The 14,624-nt window shown below is 47.1% G+C and overlaps 1 protein-coding gene across 5 annotated transcripts in view; it reads right to left on the reverse strand.

Moving 5' to 3' along the window:
- KCTD15 (potassium channel tetramerization domain containing 15) overlaps window positions 1-10,767 on the reverse strand; it is a 64,350-nt gene extending 53,583 nt beyond the window's left edge. The window contains exons 1-2 of one of the 5 annotated variants that reach the window (XM_033157402.1): window positions 10,610-10,767; window positions 3,804-3,982 (exon numbers count right to left, since the gene is read on the reverse strand). In XM_033157402.1, the coding sequence (XP_033013293.1) occupies window positions 3,804-3,967 (164 nt within the window). In that variant the 5' untranslated portion in view covers window positions 3,968-3,982; window positions 10,610-10,767. Of the gene's footprint in view, window positions 1-3,803; window positions 3,983-5,435; window positions 5,508-9,762; window positions 9,867-9,902; window positions 9,925-10,015; window positions 10,102-10,609 lie in introns of those variants that run through there. The other 4 variants (XM_033157400.1, XM_033157401.1, XM_033157399.1 and 1 more) reach the window with 4 other exon arrangements.
- Between the last annotated feature and the right edge of the window lie 3,857 nt (window positions 10,768-14,624).

Below are 14,624 nucleotides of genomic sequence, written 5' to 3' on the forward strand. Positions count from 1 at the left end.
ATCTACTCTGTCCAGCATCCTGTTCTTTAAGTGGCCAACCAGATGCCTGAGGGAAACCCACAAACAGGACCCGAGAACAAGATCTCTCTCTCCTCCTGTGGTTTCCAGCTACTGGTATTCGGAGGCATTGATGTCTCCATCTGCAGAGGCAGAGCATAACCATCATGGCAAGTAGCCATTGGTGGCTCTGTCTACCATGCATTTGTCTAATCCTGTTTAAAGCCATCCAAGATGGCGGCCACCACTGCCTTCCGAGGGAGCCAGTTCCATAGATTGTGCAGTGTGAAGTAGTACTTTCTGTTATTTGTCCTTTATCTTCCAACATTCACCTTCGCTGGATGTCCACACAAGTTCCTGTGTTATGAGGGATAAGAACTTTTCTCTATCCACTTTCTCAGTGCCATACATAATTTCATAAACCTCTATCATGTCACCTCTTCCTTGCCTTTTCTCTAAACTAAAAAGTCCTAAACACTGCAACCTATCTTTATTTTTATTTATTCATTTATTCACCTTCATCATTTGGGTTGCCCTTTTCTGAACCTTTTTCAACTCTGCAATATCCTTTTTTAGGTGAGGCATGCGCATCCATGGAGCTATGGAAGTGTTCCAGAGCACATGTAGAGTTCAGGCAGGGCACAGTTGTCCCTCACTAGCACCATGAACTAAAAGTGTGTCTTACAATACACCCCACATCCCCACTACCCTTCACTACGACTTGGTAGGAGACCAGCCATACAGTAGACGACATGGGCCAAGCTATCATTCTTCTCCCTTCTATCTTCCTGGTGTCCTCTTGGCTGGGAATGATGGGAGTTGTGGTCCAAGGCATCTGGAGGGCGTCAGGTTGACAAAGGCTGCCCTATGAGGCCCCGCTGAAATGCACTATACATTTCAAACAGCGTCCTATCACTTTAAACAGCAATGGCTTCCCCCAAAGGATCCTGGGAGCTGTAGTTTGTTAAGGTGGCTGAGAGTTGTTGGGAGGCCACCTATTCCTTCTCTCGGAGCTAAAATCCCCAGAGTTCCCTGGGAAGAGGGCCTGATTGTTAAGCCATTCTGGGAACTGTAGCTCTGTGAGGGGTATAGGGGTCTCCTAACAACTCTCAGCACCCTTAACAAACTGTAGCTCCCAGAATTCTCTGGGGGAAGCCATGACAGTTTAAAGTGATATCACAGAACTTTGTGTGTATTATGTGAATGTGGCCACTTATATCAGGAGTGGCTAACCTTTACTGACCCAAGGACCACAAAAGAGGGCTGGCCAACCCTGAGGGCTGTTTGCTTCCTTCGCATGCAAACACAGATGTGCATACACACATTCAGACGAACACACAATATTCAGACTCCAGCACTCTTTTGCTAATTAGCAAAGAAGCAGAATGGAGTTCAGGGGTGGAAGGAAGTCCTCACTTTACCTTTCCTCCCTCTGGGGCTCCACCATTGTGAAGTCTTGGGAAACAGAAAGGAGTCCTCCTTCCTACAACAGTAGCAGCACCCCAGAGGGAGAAAAGGCCCCCTTTAAAGGTAAAAAGAGGCAACTGATTTAGAGACATGAGGTGTTTTGGACACCCAAGAAAGCCCAACAACAGCTAGCAAAGGATGAGGAAGAGGAGCAAGCTGAACACAGATTAACAACAAAAATTAAATTCTTTTCTTTGCCAAAAGGCAAATGTGGGAGGCACGTTTGTAGGGGGCAGATATGACCTGTGGGTCTGCTACCCCCACGCAGAAAATTTTTTGAAGAGCCCAGTTTGAAAGCCTCACAACCCAAATCTCTCACTTGCGTTGTTATATTAAGCATATTTATGCACTGGGCTGATGCTGTCGCAATAAACTTCAAATCAGCACCTTCAAATAAACAATCCCTTAGAAATCAGACGGCGGGGGAGCGTAATTAATCATCTTCGCAGTTTAAATGATAAATATTTCAGGCCATGGTTCTTTCCTACAGGTCATTAAAGTATTTCACTCCATCTACCCCAGAATGAAATCACAGCCATAGTGCAGGATATCTCTACTTTGGGTTTAGAGGTTTGCCAGAATCAATGCAAAAAAACTCAAATTCAAAAAGAAATTGCACAAAAAATTGAGCTTTCAGCAAACACTTTGTCCTTCTGAGGAGAAATAATATTTCCATATTGTAGAAGTAAAGGTCATGTATTATCTCACAGCCAGACTTTAGCTGCTTAGGCAGAGACAGGGTACCTGTGCCCAGTCAAATGTTGTTGGGACTCCAGCTCCCATCAGCCCCAGCCAGCATGGCCAATGACCACAGATGATGGGAGTTGTAGCCCAGCAAGACCTGCACTGAGGGGTTCCCACACATTACGCACCAAAACAAACCCAGGTTTGCTACCAAGTGTACTCTTGACAGTGACAGGGAAGCTGCAGACAATCCTGGCCCTCTGAGCAGTGAACCTATGTGATCTACGTTAGCAATCATGTGCCTGTCTCACCCATACGCTGCATGTTTAGGCGCACACTTATAATGTGTGAAGCAGAACCTCTGGCAGCCGAGGGCAAACATGGAGTCAGATCGACAGACCCAGGAAGACATTCACTGGAAAGTTCTTGCACAATGAACCTACAAAAAGCAATTGAGGATTTTCTCAACAGCACAGAAACCATGCACCGGGCATTATTGTTGTTGTTGTGTAGGAATCTTTCTAACAGATTTATCCCTCAGTCTGCAGACCTGGTACCAATTCTGAGACCTGAAGGACCTTCTTTTAAAGAGTGTTTTGAAAGTTTTTAATATGTAGCTTCCTCTCTTTTCAACTGTGAGTCTCTGAATCATTATAATGAACCAAGCCTCTGCTAACTGCCATTACACCACACAATTGGACCGGTAAATTGCAATCCACCCCCATCTATCTGATGCCGACATCTTCTGATGCACATGACAATTAAATCCCATCCATCATTCAGTTTTTTTGGGAGGGGACCCCTAAAACCTAATCCAAACACCTTCCCAGGACAGCCTCTTTCCCAGAAACTCAGCATCTTGACAACAAGCTTTACAAGATAGGTGGGTCTTTAGCATCTAACCGCTAGAATGGCACACAACTCAGATATGTGCAGCAACAAACTTACGCGCAGCTTCAAAGATGTTTGCCCTGAAAGGCACCAGCAAACACTACAATGCTGCACATTTGCTCATTAATTTCTTTGGGACTTGTGAGTCTGTAATTAAAGTGCTTAGAGGCAAAGATTGCACCTAAATGGGACTTATTTCCAAATACTGTAAACTGGAAGGACCCAGAAATGACAATGCAGGGGAGAATCTTCAACAAATTACTGTCTCTCAAGTCAACCTTGAGCACATTAATTCGTATATGAATACAATTTCTTTCAGCTGCACTTCCTTTTTTTCTGTTTCTGAGCACAGGATTACTGCAGATGAAACAGACTTGCAAATTAAGCTCCATCGAAACAATTTCAAAACAAAAGTGACTGGGGAACAAGTGAGCAAATTCCCACCGGTGACAAATTCACTGAAAAGACACAACCGGAAAACTCATTGCGAACTCTCTTTGGGGCTGCCAAGAGTGTGCACACACCTGGGTTAAAATCACTTTTCAACGGGCATATTTATTTAGCTACAAAGCAGGGGTACTGGCGAAGGCGGACAGCAATCGCAACAGGTGCTTCAAACACAACGTTGCAAGACAGAAGGAGGGGAATGTATCGGAGGGTTCGATCTGGAAGCAGCACAAGCATTTCGCAGTTTCCGATTCTACTCGTCTTATGGCTGAATTCCTGCTATCAAAGAGCGTTAAGTTCCATGCGTTGGACCTTACCTGGAATCTGGGTACTTTGTCAAGGTGGCCAGGCTACTGGTGTACATGTGTCCTCCTACATCAATGTGCACGGGGGCGTTGGATTTGGTGAGCTGAGCTGGGAGAGGGATTCCTTGGGCAGCCAAAGGAGAAACCGGAGACCGTGTTAAAGACAGCCGGGACATCGCTCTGCCTTCCTCCTAGAAGCCCCCGACAGAAAAAAAGAGAAAGGAAAAAAAAATCCTCTTAAGCACAGCTGTGCTTTACCTTGATTCCAATGAGATCACAGATCTAATAAGATCATTTTTGCATCTGCCTGATCACATATTCAGCTAACAAATTATTGCAACCTTCGTAATTAAGTGTATTTGCATCATACTCTTCAAAGGACCAGCGGGCAAAGGGAAAAGATGCTTATTAGCAATAAGAAATCAAGCAAGGGGGGGATCTTTTTCAAGGTGTCAGCCTCAAGGGGCATAAAACAAACTGCAAAATTCTAATTAAAGGTCGCGGGCTTATGTGTTAGATGTGAAATATCCCCTGACAAACGAATAACCAATTTGTGAATTGGGATTCAGGGGTTTTTGCAAGTTTGTCTCAGTAACGAGACACCTCTAAATTAGTGACTTCCTCAGTACCTAAGGCATTTCATTTAGACATGTAGTAAAATTCGCATCAAACATAGAACAATTTTTTTCTGAGGGGGGAAAAAACTACCTACACAACACAACTACTAATACCTATTTTTTTATCTAGAGGGAGAGCCTTCTAGCAGAAGAGGAGGATAGAACAAAAGATGTCATTTAAAAAGTGACCACTGTAACCCTCTGTATACCACTTCCAAATATCTTGTGTTCTAAGCTGAAGTCATATATTACAGACCTATTTAGGCATACAGACAACAATCCTGTTTATAGCCAGTTCTTTCTTTTTTCTTTTTTAAAATGGGAGTTTAAACTCAAAGACTTTCTTTCCATAAAATTATTCACTAAAATTCAGATTTCTATGAAAATGTCAAGAAACTTTGATTGCCCTCAGCCTTCGAGAGAACAACAATCAGATTTTAAACTTTGACAGACAGTAGGTAACTTCAGTTTGCTTTAATGCTTAGAAGCTATTCTGACACATAAGTGGTGTATAAATAAATAAATAATAATCTGGATAAAACAATACAGTCACACACATACAGGCAACCAACACAAAATCTTGCAGGACGTTCCAAGTGGCACAGCCTACCCACTTCATTTCTAAACACCCCCTCCTGCGCATTACAGCAAAACATGCCTAATATTACAGCTATGAAACATTTCAGAGAATAATATAATTTACTTGGAATTTTGATTTGCAGTCACAACACAGAGCATCTATATTCTGCTAACATCTGACAGGCACGCCCTATGCAATATTTCACAGAGAATTTCCATTTCTTACAGACTCCTTTGACCGTACTTCTCAGAACCCAAAGTCTCCCTTTTTAACATCATCGCAACAGTACGAGCTTGGACAAAAATCACCCCAAACAGGCAGCAAAACACTTGCTTTTCCGAATTGCATAGAAACTGATTGAAAAGTAATTTTGGAACATTGTTACAAAGAATATAAACTCCACGTTTAACTGACTGTTTTGCCACTCTGCCACCAGAAATACATCACCCCATTACGGATCCACATCCTTTTCTGTCTTGACGGGCAGAAGCGCAGAACGGACATGTAACCTGAGCGCTACCCCAAAGATTAGTGCTGTCCCAGAAACTTCAGCCAGTTGGCAGGAAATTATCATTAGCATTTTGACAACAGCACCACCTTCAAGGAGATGGGCTGAATTCTTTAGAGGAGCAAATGACTCTTGGTTCTTGCCCTGAGCCATCTTAAGCAAATACTTCACATCATCAACAGAACTACTTGCTTTCAACAAATAATTTAAGAGTGTCAGCCCCATTGTCTTCTGGCATTTCTTCCTGCTTGTAGATGCCCCATCTCCCCAGATGCCTACAAATTATCCCAACACCAAAGAACACAATAAGCTCCTATGCGTCCTAGATTCCTGGATTTAAATTTTTTGGGGGTCTCCAGCTAGAAGCTTGATGTCACCGCTGCCTGTCTTTGTTCTGACCCCAGCTAGCCTATTATCCCCTAATAATAGTGTTACAGGAGCTGCCTAGGAAGTCCCTATAACTAAAGGCAGCAATTTCCTTCGTGAATAATCACCGTTCTGCCTTCTTCCTCCTTCAGAATGAAATTTTAGCACAGAGAAAGACCTTCAAACAATTCTTACTTTGCAAGGGTTTTATCTTGCAATAGAGACTTCTGGCAAGAAATGACAGCCGCTAGATAAAGGCAGAAGGCGCAGACTGTTCCGATTTGCAGAAGCAGGATTCCCATTGAATTTACAGAAACAAGAGTGTTGTCAAAGTGTTCTAGCTAACCTACAACAGCAACATCTCTGTCTGAGGGTCCCTCATCCAAAATATGTCTCCTTGGAATCAAGTTCCACTCTATGAGGCATAAGAGTGATTAGGACTGCAGGATCACAGCTCCATCACAAGCATTTTTACTCAGAAGTAAGTCCATCAGTTTCCAATGGGGCTCACTTTCCAGTAATTTTGCATAGGGCTACAACATTAATTTCTCATTCTGGATGTCAACTGTGCAATCTAGTAATTTATACTATTCCCTTGCATTGCTTTTTGAATTACCTCTGTGCACTGTTGCCGTCTCTCAATTGTTAGATGCAGAATTTTTTTTTAATTCAAGTCTGCAGTCCACAAAATCGAGCAGGTGCTAATCTAAATCTAATGGGGACCCAGATCTGAATTCAGTGTGGACTAGAAGGATGGGTACGCAGATTACAAAAACACCACCCAGGTTTTTGTTTGTTTTTGTTACAGAAGATGGATATTATGAGCTGAACTGTAAACGTGCAACTGACTCTTTTGCTCTCATTCACTTAAAATGACATTTTTCTCAAGCACTGTATCTACACCATCAAAAAGTATTCAGTGAAAGGTAAATATTTTTGTATTTGTATCTGAAGAATGCACTGAAAGAATCAAACCGTCTTTTGGTTTACTGCTTCTGAAATGAACTTTTGACACATTCCGAGGCAGTCTCAAGTGAAAGTTTTTACAGAGTAATTAAGAATTGTGTGTGTGTGTGTGTGTGTGTGTGTGTGCTCGTGTGTATGTGTAAACTAAGCACACTTTATTACCGGTAGTTCAAATTATCCCTGTGTGGTTTGTCAACACAAGAAGAGGATCTCTGAGAGTTTGCTGAAGGCAGAGACACTGATTCACTGGGAAATTCTCCTGCGCCAGCCCAGCTTGAAATGAATGGGCAGTCTTGCAATGCTCTCATTCAAAAGAAATCTCATTGGATGATGCCAACAACCAACAGACCTGATACCCAAACTGCCTCCATGTTGGTGTGCAGAGCTGCTTCCTAGCATCTCTCACCAGGATCTTCCAAAAGGCAGCTTATTTCTTCCCGCCTTCCTGTGCTAACTGCCTAAGTGCTGCTTGTAAAAACTATTTGCCCGTGGAAAGTGAAATAACCACCATCCTATGCTCATTTACACACAAAATGGTTTTGTGTCCCATTGAGCTCACAGTTGTTCCGCTCTCTAGGGGTGATTAAACTAGCTAGGCTGCTACAGCTTGCAATGATTTCACCGAATCGCTTCCCCATGAAGTTGCTTCTTTGCTAAGCTGTTATTTTAACCATAAAAGGTAAACAGAAGGCAGTTGTAAGAGCTCCATTCAACTCCATGCCCAGGGCTATCACCCTGGGGCAGAGAATGCTGAAAGACTGCAGAAATTTCCAGGGTGTTGCCTCCGTCTTCATTCTCTCTCTCTCTCTCTCTCAGACACAAAAGCCTACAGGAATATTATTCGTTTAATATACACTCTAGATGCTACAATTTGAAATCCCACAAAAAAAGACTTCAACAGTGCAAAATAAGTTTGGGATGGATAAAACTTCCCCTTTTTTGTACATACACACCCTGGGGGGCATAGTAACCAATACTGCTGATGATGGTGTGGGGTTGTGGGTTTTTTTTTTTGGAGGGGAAGGGGAGAATTTGAAATATATATGTATCTGTATATCTGGAAGCAACTGCAGAAACTAAAAGGCAAAGCAGGTAAAGGCCAAAGGAGGGAAGGTGAGAGGTTGCAAACAAAAAGAAACTACAGCAAATTGTATGCGGGGATTAAGAACAAAACAAAAAAGGGGGGAAAGCAGGCAAAGAAAGGAGCTCCAAAAGAGGGACAAAGTTTAAATCAAGGCACACAGACACTTAAAAGCCTACAGATGGGAAGCCAGACTAATTAAGGATGTAAAAACGCTTGTGTTTCTAAAGTTTATTGTTGCCAGGATAAAAAAAAAATTAATTGAAACTAATGCTGTTATTCACTCATGCAGTTTAATTCCTTCATGCCCATTTAAGAGATGAAATGAAAACTGCGGGTTTTTAAGAGATGCCTTGAAACAGTGCAATATACTCCCCCCCCCCCTTCTCTGGGATGCAAAAAGGGACATCTTCCTTTCAGACAGACAGCTGATTCTCAAAAGCTTCAAGTGCATCCAAACTAGTCCGGATAAGGACTAGAGTCCAGCAGGAAAGTCTGCAGGAGCCCCCCTGGAATGAAGGGTGGCCTGGCACAGCTTCCCTTCCCACCTTCACCCCACTTTTAAGGGAGCTTGTGCAGGAGACCTTCCTGGGCTGCACCTCCTGCCTTTTATCAGATCAAATCTAAAACCTGCTCTCTGGACCATCCCTACGTTGGGGCTCTCTTGGTCAAAGGCAGGTCTAGGGCAGCACCTGGATATAAGCATTTTCTGCCCCCCAAAGTCCTTGTCCTCAAGAGCCTCTGGAGAATATTAGTGCTCCCCTCCCTTTTGCAAACGTCTTTTAACCTTTTCGTAGAAAATGTGCCCGTGGGTTAAGACACAGAAGGCCTGGACACCTTTGTCTGTGCAAAAGATGCTCAGCTCCCCGCAGTTGGGAGCCTTTAAAAACCCACGGATGCAGGGGGTGGAACAACTGCACAACCAGGGAGTTGACAGCTGAGGTGTAATCTGGTCATTAGGAGTGTAGCATTGGTGCAAGTTCATGGCCTCCTGTCAGTTATCTGCCTAGATTTTTTTATGGAAGTGGATGGAGAGTTCAGCCAGAGCTATTGCTAGGAAGTGGCTTCCCTTAAAAAATTCCAGCTCACTTAAGCACAGAAGTTGGCACGCAGGGTGCTTTCTGTCCCTCCATCCTATGTGTGCACACAAACAAACACAGCACACAAGCATGCACTTTCCTCCACAGGAAGAAGTTGCACGGGTCCCAGCTGAAACTTCCCTCTGTATTGAAAGTGCAGCCTTCTGTAGGCTCACGTGGAGGGCCATCTCATTATGCTGAACGGGCCCCAGCCTGGGGGTCTTTAAGACTGAATCTCCGCACAAACTCAAGCAGACATCCCCATCTACTCGCCAGCGTGCAAGTGGCCCAACACATCCAAACAACCAGCGCCGGTCCCCCTTTTTGAGAGCTGGTCATCTCATCCTCCAAACAGCATTCAGGGAGGCTGGCTCCAAACTTTTGGCTTTGGCAGTAGCAGGAAGCAGCCCCCCTCCCCAACAAACAAACAAACAAAAAATCAAAGAATTAAATTAAATGAGCAACATGGCGCCTTTTCTTCTTCTTTCACAGAAGCAGCAAAGCAGGCAGATGTAAGAGGGAGAGAGTAGTGCCCCCCCTCTAGAAAGGGGAGCTCCAGCCCCAGAGCAGGGCTTGGGGAGCCCCGCGCGCGGCGTGTACCGACAGCGCAAACCGACGATCGCCGGCAGTCCTGGGCCAAGCCGGCTCGGCTCGCCGCCCTCTCCTAATCGCTGGCGCCAGACTTTCATTCACAACCCGCCTGCCTGCCTGCCTGGGGCTTTGGCTCCCCCTCTCACCCGCTCCCCCCGAGCGCTTTTCCTTCATCATCCTCACCATTTCTTTGGCCTTTTGTGCAGAACCAGCCCTCGGGGAAGGGGGCTTCCTAAAGAAGGGACGCCCCCCTTTCCCCTCAGCCGGGGAGAAAACAGAAAGCACCAGGAGCGCAAATGTTGCCCCCCCCGCCCCGCACTCACCCCCAAAGCAGCCGGCAGCCCTTTCTGGCGCCCCTCATCGTCACCCCAACCACCGACCCCCCCGACTTCCAAAGCCGCGGCGACTGTCAAGGCGCGCTCGCTCGTGCATGTACCATTCAAACGCCGCAGGGGCCCCAGCGAGCGCCGCGCGCTTCCCTCTCCACGCCAGCCGCAGCTCCCTTGGCCCCGGATCCTTTCCACCTCCCCCCCCCCTTTCCACCCCTCTTCCCGCTTCTCCAGCTTGATGCTAGGAGGGCAGCAGCGAGAGGCGAGCAGCCTCGGGCGGGGAGGGGGGGCTCCGACCAAGCTGGCCATCATCGCTGATGCCTCCTGCCTTTTTTGTCTTTTTTTTTTAACGGGAGAAAAAAATAAATAAAAGGCAAAGCTACACACATACGCGCGGGCGCGCGGAAGAAGCGCGCGCACGGAGCCATGCATGCAGACGCGTGTGCACACACACACACACACGGTGGAAAGGAAGGGTTTGGCTGGAAGTGTCACTGTAGCTTTAAAAAAGGCTGCTGCACACACAAGACCCAAGATCCGAGTTGAGTTGCAAGAACCACTTGGGGAGGGGGGATCCCCTGCTTTGGAAGGCGCGCACGGTGCAAACCAAAGAAGGAAGCAGAGAGAGGGAGCGAGAAGCAGGCAAGCAGGAGGAGCCCGCTCGCCCACCTTTCCCCGCCAGCCCGGGTCGCCCGCCTTACCTTGAGCGCAGGCGGCGAAGGAAACGCCGACGAGCTGGGCCAAGCCCCCCGTCCTCCGCGCCGCGCGCCGCTCGCTTGGCGAGGCGGAGGGAGCTCGGGGCACCTTTGTAGGTTCCTCTGGCTGAGCTGCCTCCGACCCTGCTGTCGCCGCCGCTGCTGCGATGCAATATTATTGTAGATCTATTTGCCCAGGCTTCTTCTTCTCTCTCTCTTTTCTTCTTTTCTGTTTGTTTTGCCTCGTCTGCGCGGGGAGGGGAGGAAAGCGGGGTGGCGGAGGAGGAGGAGGGGGATTGGGGAGAGAAGAGCCTTAAAACAGAGGAGCCGATGCTGCTCGGGAGAAGAAAGGCAATAATCTCTTCTCTAAATAACGCGGGGAGAGGAGGGGGGAAAGGGAGGGAAAAAAGAAGGGGGAGAGAGAGAGAAAGGAAACCGCGAAAGGGAGACGGCGGCAGCAGCGGCTTCTCGCTCTGGGCTCTGAAAAAACGCCTCCGGCTCCGCCGCCACGTTAGGCTGCAATTAGCTCAGCCCTTTTCGCTCTCCTCTCGCCTGGGCTAGTTTCGCAGGAAAAGCCGATCTTGGCCCCAACCTTCTGCAAAATCTGCCCCCCCCCGATATGTTATTTATTTATTTAAATTAACTCTTTCTGTGTCTTGCTTTAATTTTTAAAAAGAAAAAAAAATCCTGTTGCAAATCTGCCTCCTCCCCGTCGCACCGACTTCCCCCTGCAAAATCGCTTGCCCCCCCTTCTCCTCGCGAGCACCAAGCTTTGGGTCCTGTGTCGAAATCTCGCCTCTTTTTTTGCTAACGGTCCTGCCTCTTCGTCTTTCTTGGCTGGGGGTGGGGGGGGCGAGGATAACGGTTTGGCGCCGCCGGAGTCCTCAGGGCCACGTCCCTTCCAGAGAGACTTTAGTGCAAAAGAAGGAAAAGGTGGGGGTGGGGGCGCGAGAGGGAGGGAGCGCGCGCGAGGGGGAGCGCAAAGCTGATTTTAATCACTGTCATTTGGTCTGATGTAATATTTCCCGGGGCATTTCCCAACTAGGCATAAATTTGCAGCTCCCAAATAAGTCAGGCAGGGCACGTTTTGCACATCGTTGGAGTCCTCCCTCGTTACAACGAGGGGAGCAACCGGGCCGCTGCTGCACTTGTTGATAAACTGGAGCAAGTTTTGGAGACGGGTTCCCCCCCCCTTCTTTTAATTACAAGACGAGCTCAGCGATCGAGGGGCTCAAACGGAGAGCCAAGCAGAATAAGCCTTCCCTCCCCTTTTCGATGACTCCTCTCTGCTCTTCTTTGGGGATCCGATTTTGTTTAATTCTCTCCTCCCCGATCCCCCCCCCCCGCGCGCCTCGGCTTGCAAACGCTCCCCCAATGCCCTGCAGGCCACTGGAAGCGAATGACGTCCGCGGCCAGGCATTGTGCGGCGGGAGAAAAGCGCCCTGGCAAGCCGCCTCGGGCCAAATGCGCCATTTCCATTGATGGCGCACGGCGAGAGATGGAGATGTCTGCCGCCGCCGCCGCCACCACCACCGAGGCTTTGCCCAGGCAGGCGAGCAGCTCCAGGGGCGCTCCTGCTTCCTCCGGCCCGGCTACAGCAGCCTGGCCTGGCCTCCTCCCTCTGCCACCCCCACCCCCACCCGCCTGCTGGAAGCTTTCTCTCTCCGCCTCCTCCCTGCGCCTCCAGCCTTCGCCATAAACTTTGAACAAAAGCAGGTCGGATTGCGGGCCAAGCGTTTGTGCAGCGCGCTCCCTCCGGGGGAAACCGCCTCCAGCCCTCGGCGCCCCAATGAGGAGCGCGCTTGCCTCCCCTTGGCTGGCTGGCAGGAGCAACTTTCTGCCTGCCTGCCTTGCTTTCTTCCTAACATTCATGGCCTCCCAAACTCCTCGATGTGCTCCCGAGGAAGGAAAGGACTCTCCATCGGCTTCGACGTGCGCGGGATTGCACTCAAGCCAGGCAAAAAGACTAATCTTACCCCGGGCTTCTCCCCACTTCCAAATTATTAGAGAGGCATTTCTTGATAGAGGGGGTTGGCATGGGAAGTCCTATTTGATAGGCTGTATGTTGTCAATTTCACAGATATGAGCGCCATCCCTCCAGCCTGTCCTGCCAGTGATCAGCTGCAAGCGTTTGTTTCCTCTCCTGGAAGGAACAAATAGGATCCCTGTCTGCCAGTCATCCAAACTAAAACGCACATCATTCTCCACTGCCCCGCCAAGTTCCCATTAACCACTTTTCCATGCGCACACATTCCAATTAGACCAAGCCGAACTGATGGGAGACGTGCGTCCCCACCCTTCGTTGCCCTCCCAAATTACAATGGTTAACTGCAAGTCTCCATTATTAGTACAATTTCTCCAGAATATCCTTCTTTTTAGCTTTACTGTAAAAACTGCACAAAGGACATTAAAATGTGTGTCAGTGTTATAGAATACAGCAGTTCAAGAAATTGACAGACATAACTAGGAGACCTCAATTCACTTATAGTAATTAAAATATGGGGGCAGAGAACTTTAAGAAAAATATCCATTCTTGTGTGTGTGTGTGTGTGTGTGTGTGTTCATTCATCTGACCCTGGCTTCCCCAACCTCATGTTTTCCATACTGAGGCTGATGGGAATTGTAGTCCAAAACATCTGGAGGACAAAGCTTGGGAACAGTCTATTGAAGCACATTGCATCACCTGCACCTTCAAGTATGTTAAATCTCCCCTGTGTTCCTCTCTGCAATTCCAGGGAGTTCTGTAGCAGTTCTTACCCGGGATGTTGATCCCGAGGAAACTATTCCTTCTCTTGAGATTTTGTATTACTGACTGCCACCACCTTCCCCAGTCTTACTTTCCAAATCTTGTTCTCACTTTCCAAATCTTATTTTGAGTACAGTGGTACCTCTGGTTACGAACGCTTTTGGTTATGAACGCTTCAGGTTACGAGCTCCGCTAATCCGGAAGTAGCTGCTCCTGGTTGCGAACTTTGCCCCAGGATGCGAACGGAAATCGCGCAGCGGGACGCCCCGTTAGCGAAAGCGTGCCTCAGGATAAGAACAGGTTTCAGCTTAAGAACCGACCTCCGGAATGAATTAAGTCCGTAACCAGAGGTACCATTGTACAGTAAGCCCTCAACTTACACAGGGTTTATATTCTGGGGATCATGCCTAAAGCTAAACTTGTTTATCCTTAAATTCAATGGTGCGCGGGATTGCCAAAAGTGATTTTTTCTGGAACTCTGCCTCCTTTCCATCCTCTTTTTAATTTTTTGGCAGGCGCGTAAAGCTGAATATGCACACGTTAAACGCATGGAATTTGCAACCATACTGTATGTTCAGAGTCTAAGGTTCTTGTATTAATTTGTTGTTGTTGTTCAGTCGTTCAGTCATGTCCGACTCTTCGTGACCCCATGGACCAGAGTACGCCAGGCACGCCTATCCTTTGTATTAATTTACAAAGCCCCAAACAACTTGGGTCCTGGCTACCTCAGAGATTGCCTGATTCCTTTTATCCCTGCTTGATCACTGAGATCATCTGCAGGAAGGTCTGAGTTGGTAAGCCTAACTTGACAAAAATGAGAAACCAAGCCTTTAGTGTCATCAGCCAAGTCCTGTGGAACACCCTGCCACTAGAGATTTGGCAGGCACCTTCTGTGCCAACTTCTAAATGCCTGCCGGGCCTATTCTGCCAGGCCTATGCAGGCAATTAAGAACACATTCTTCCCCAATGGTTAATTGATGTCTGCTTTTAATTTTTTATGGTTTTATTGTATGGTTTAATGTTTTTATCGCTGTAAACCTTTTTATTTTTTATTACATTGCAGTATACAGATACTTTTATAAATAAATTTTAAGAAATATGTCATATTTGTGACACACAAGTCTGTTGGATTTAAACTAAGTTTAAACTTTAGCGCCTACTAGCCACAAAGAGGAGCAACTGTCGAAAAACTACACAATCTCCACCCCCCCCCACGCCACCATCATTTCTATTGTTCTGAAAAGGCTAAGGAAAATGAGAATCACCTTTCCTTTT

This window comes from Lacerta agilis, chromosome 8, assembly GCF_009819535.1.
Source record: "Lacerta agilis isolate rLacAgi1 chromosome 8, rLacAgi1.pri, whole genome shotgun sequence".
In the NCBI taxonomy this organism is placed as follows: domain Eukaryota; kingdom Metazoa; phylum Chordata; class Lepidosauria; order Squamata; family Lacertidae; genus Lacerta; species Lacerta agilis.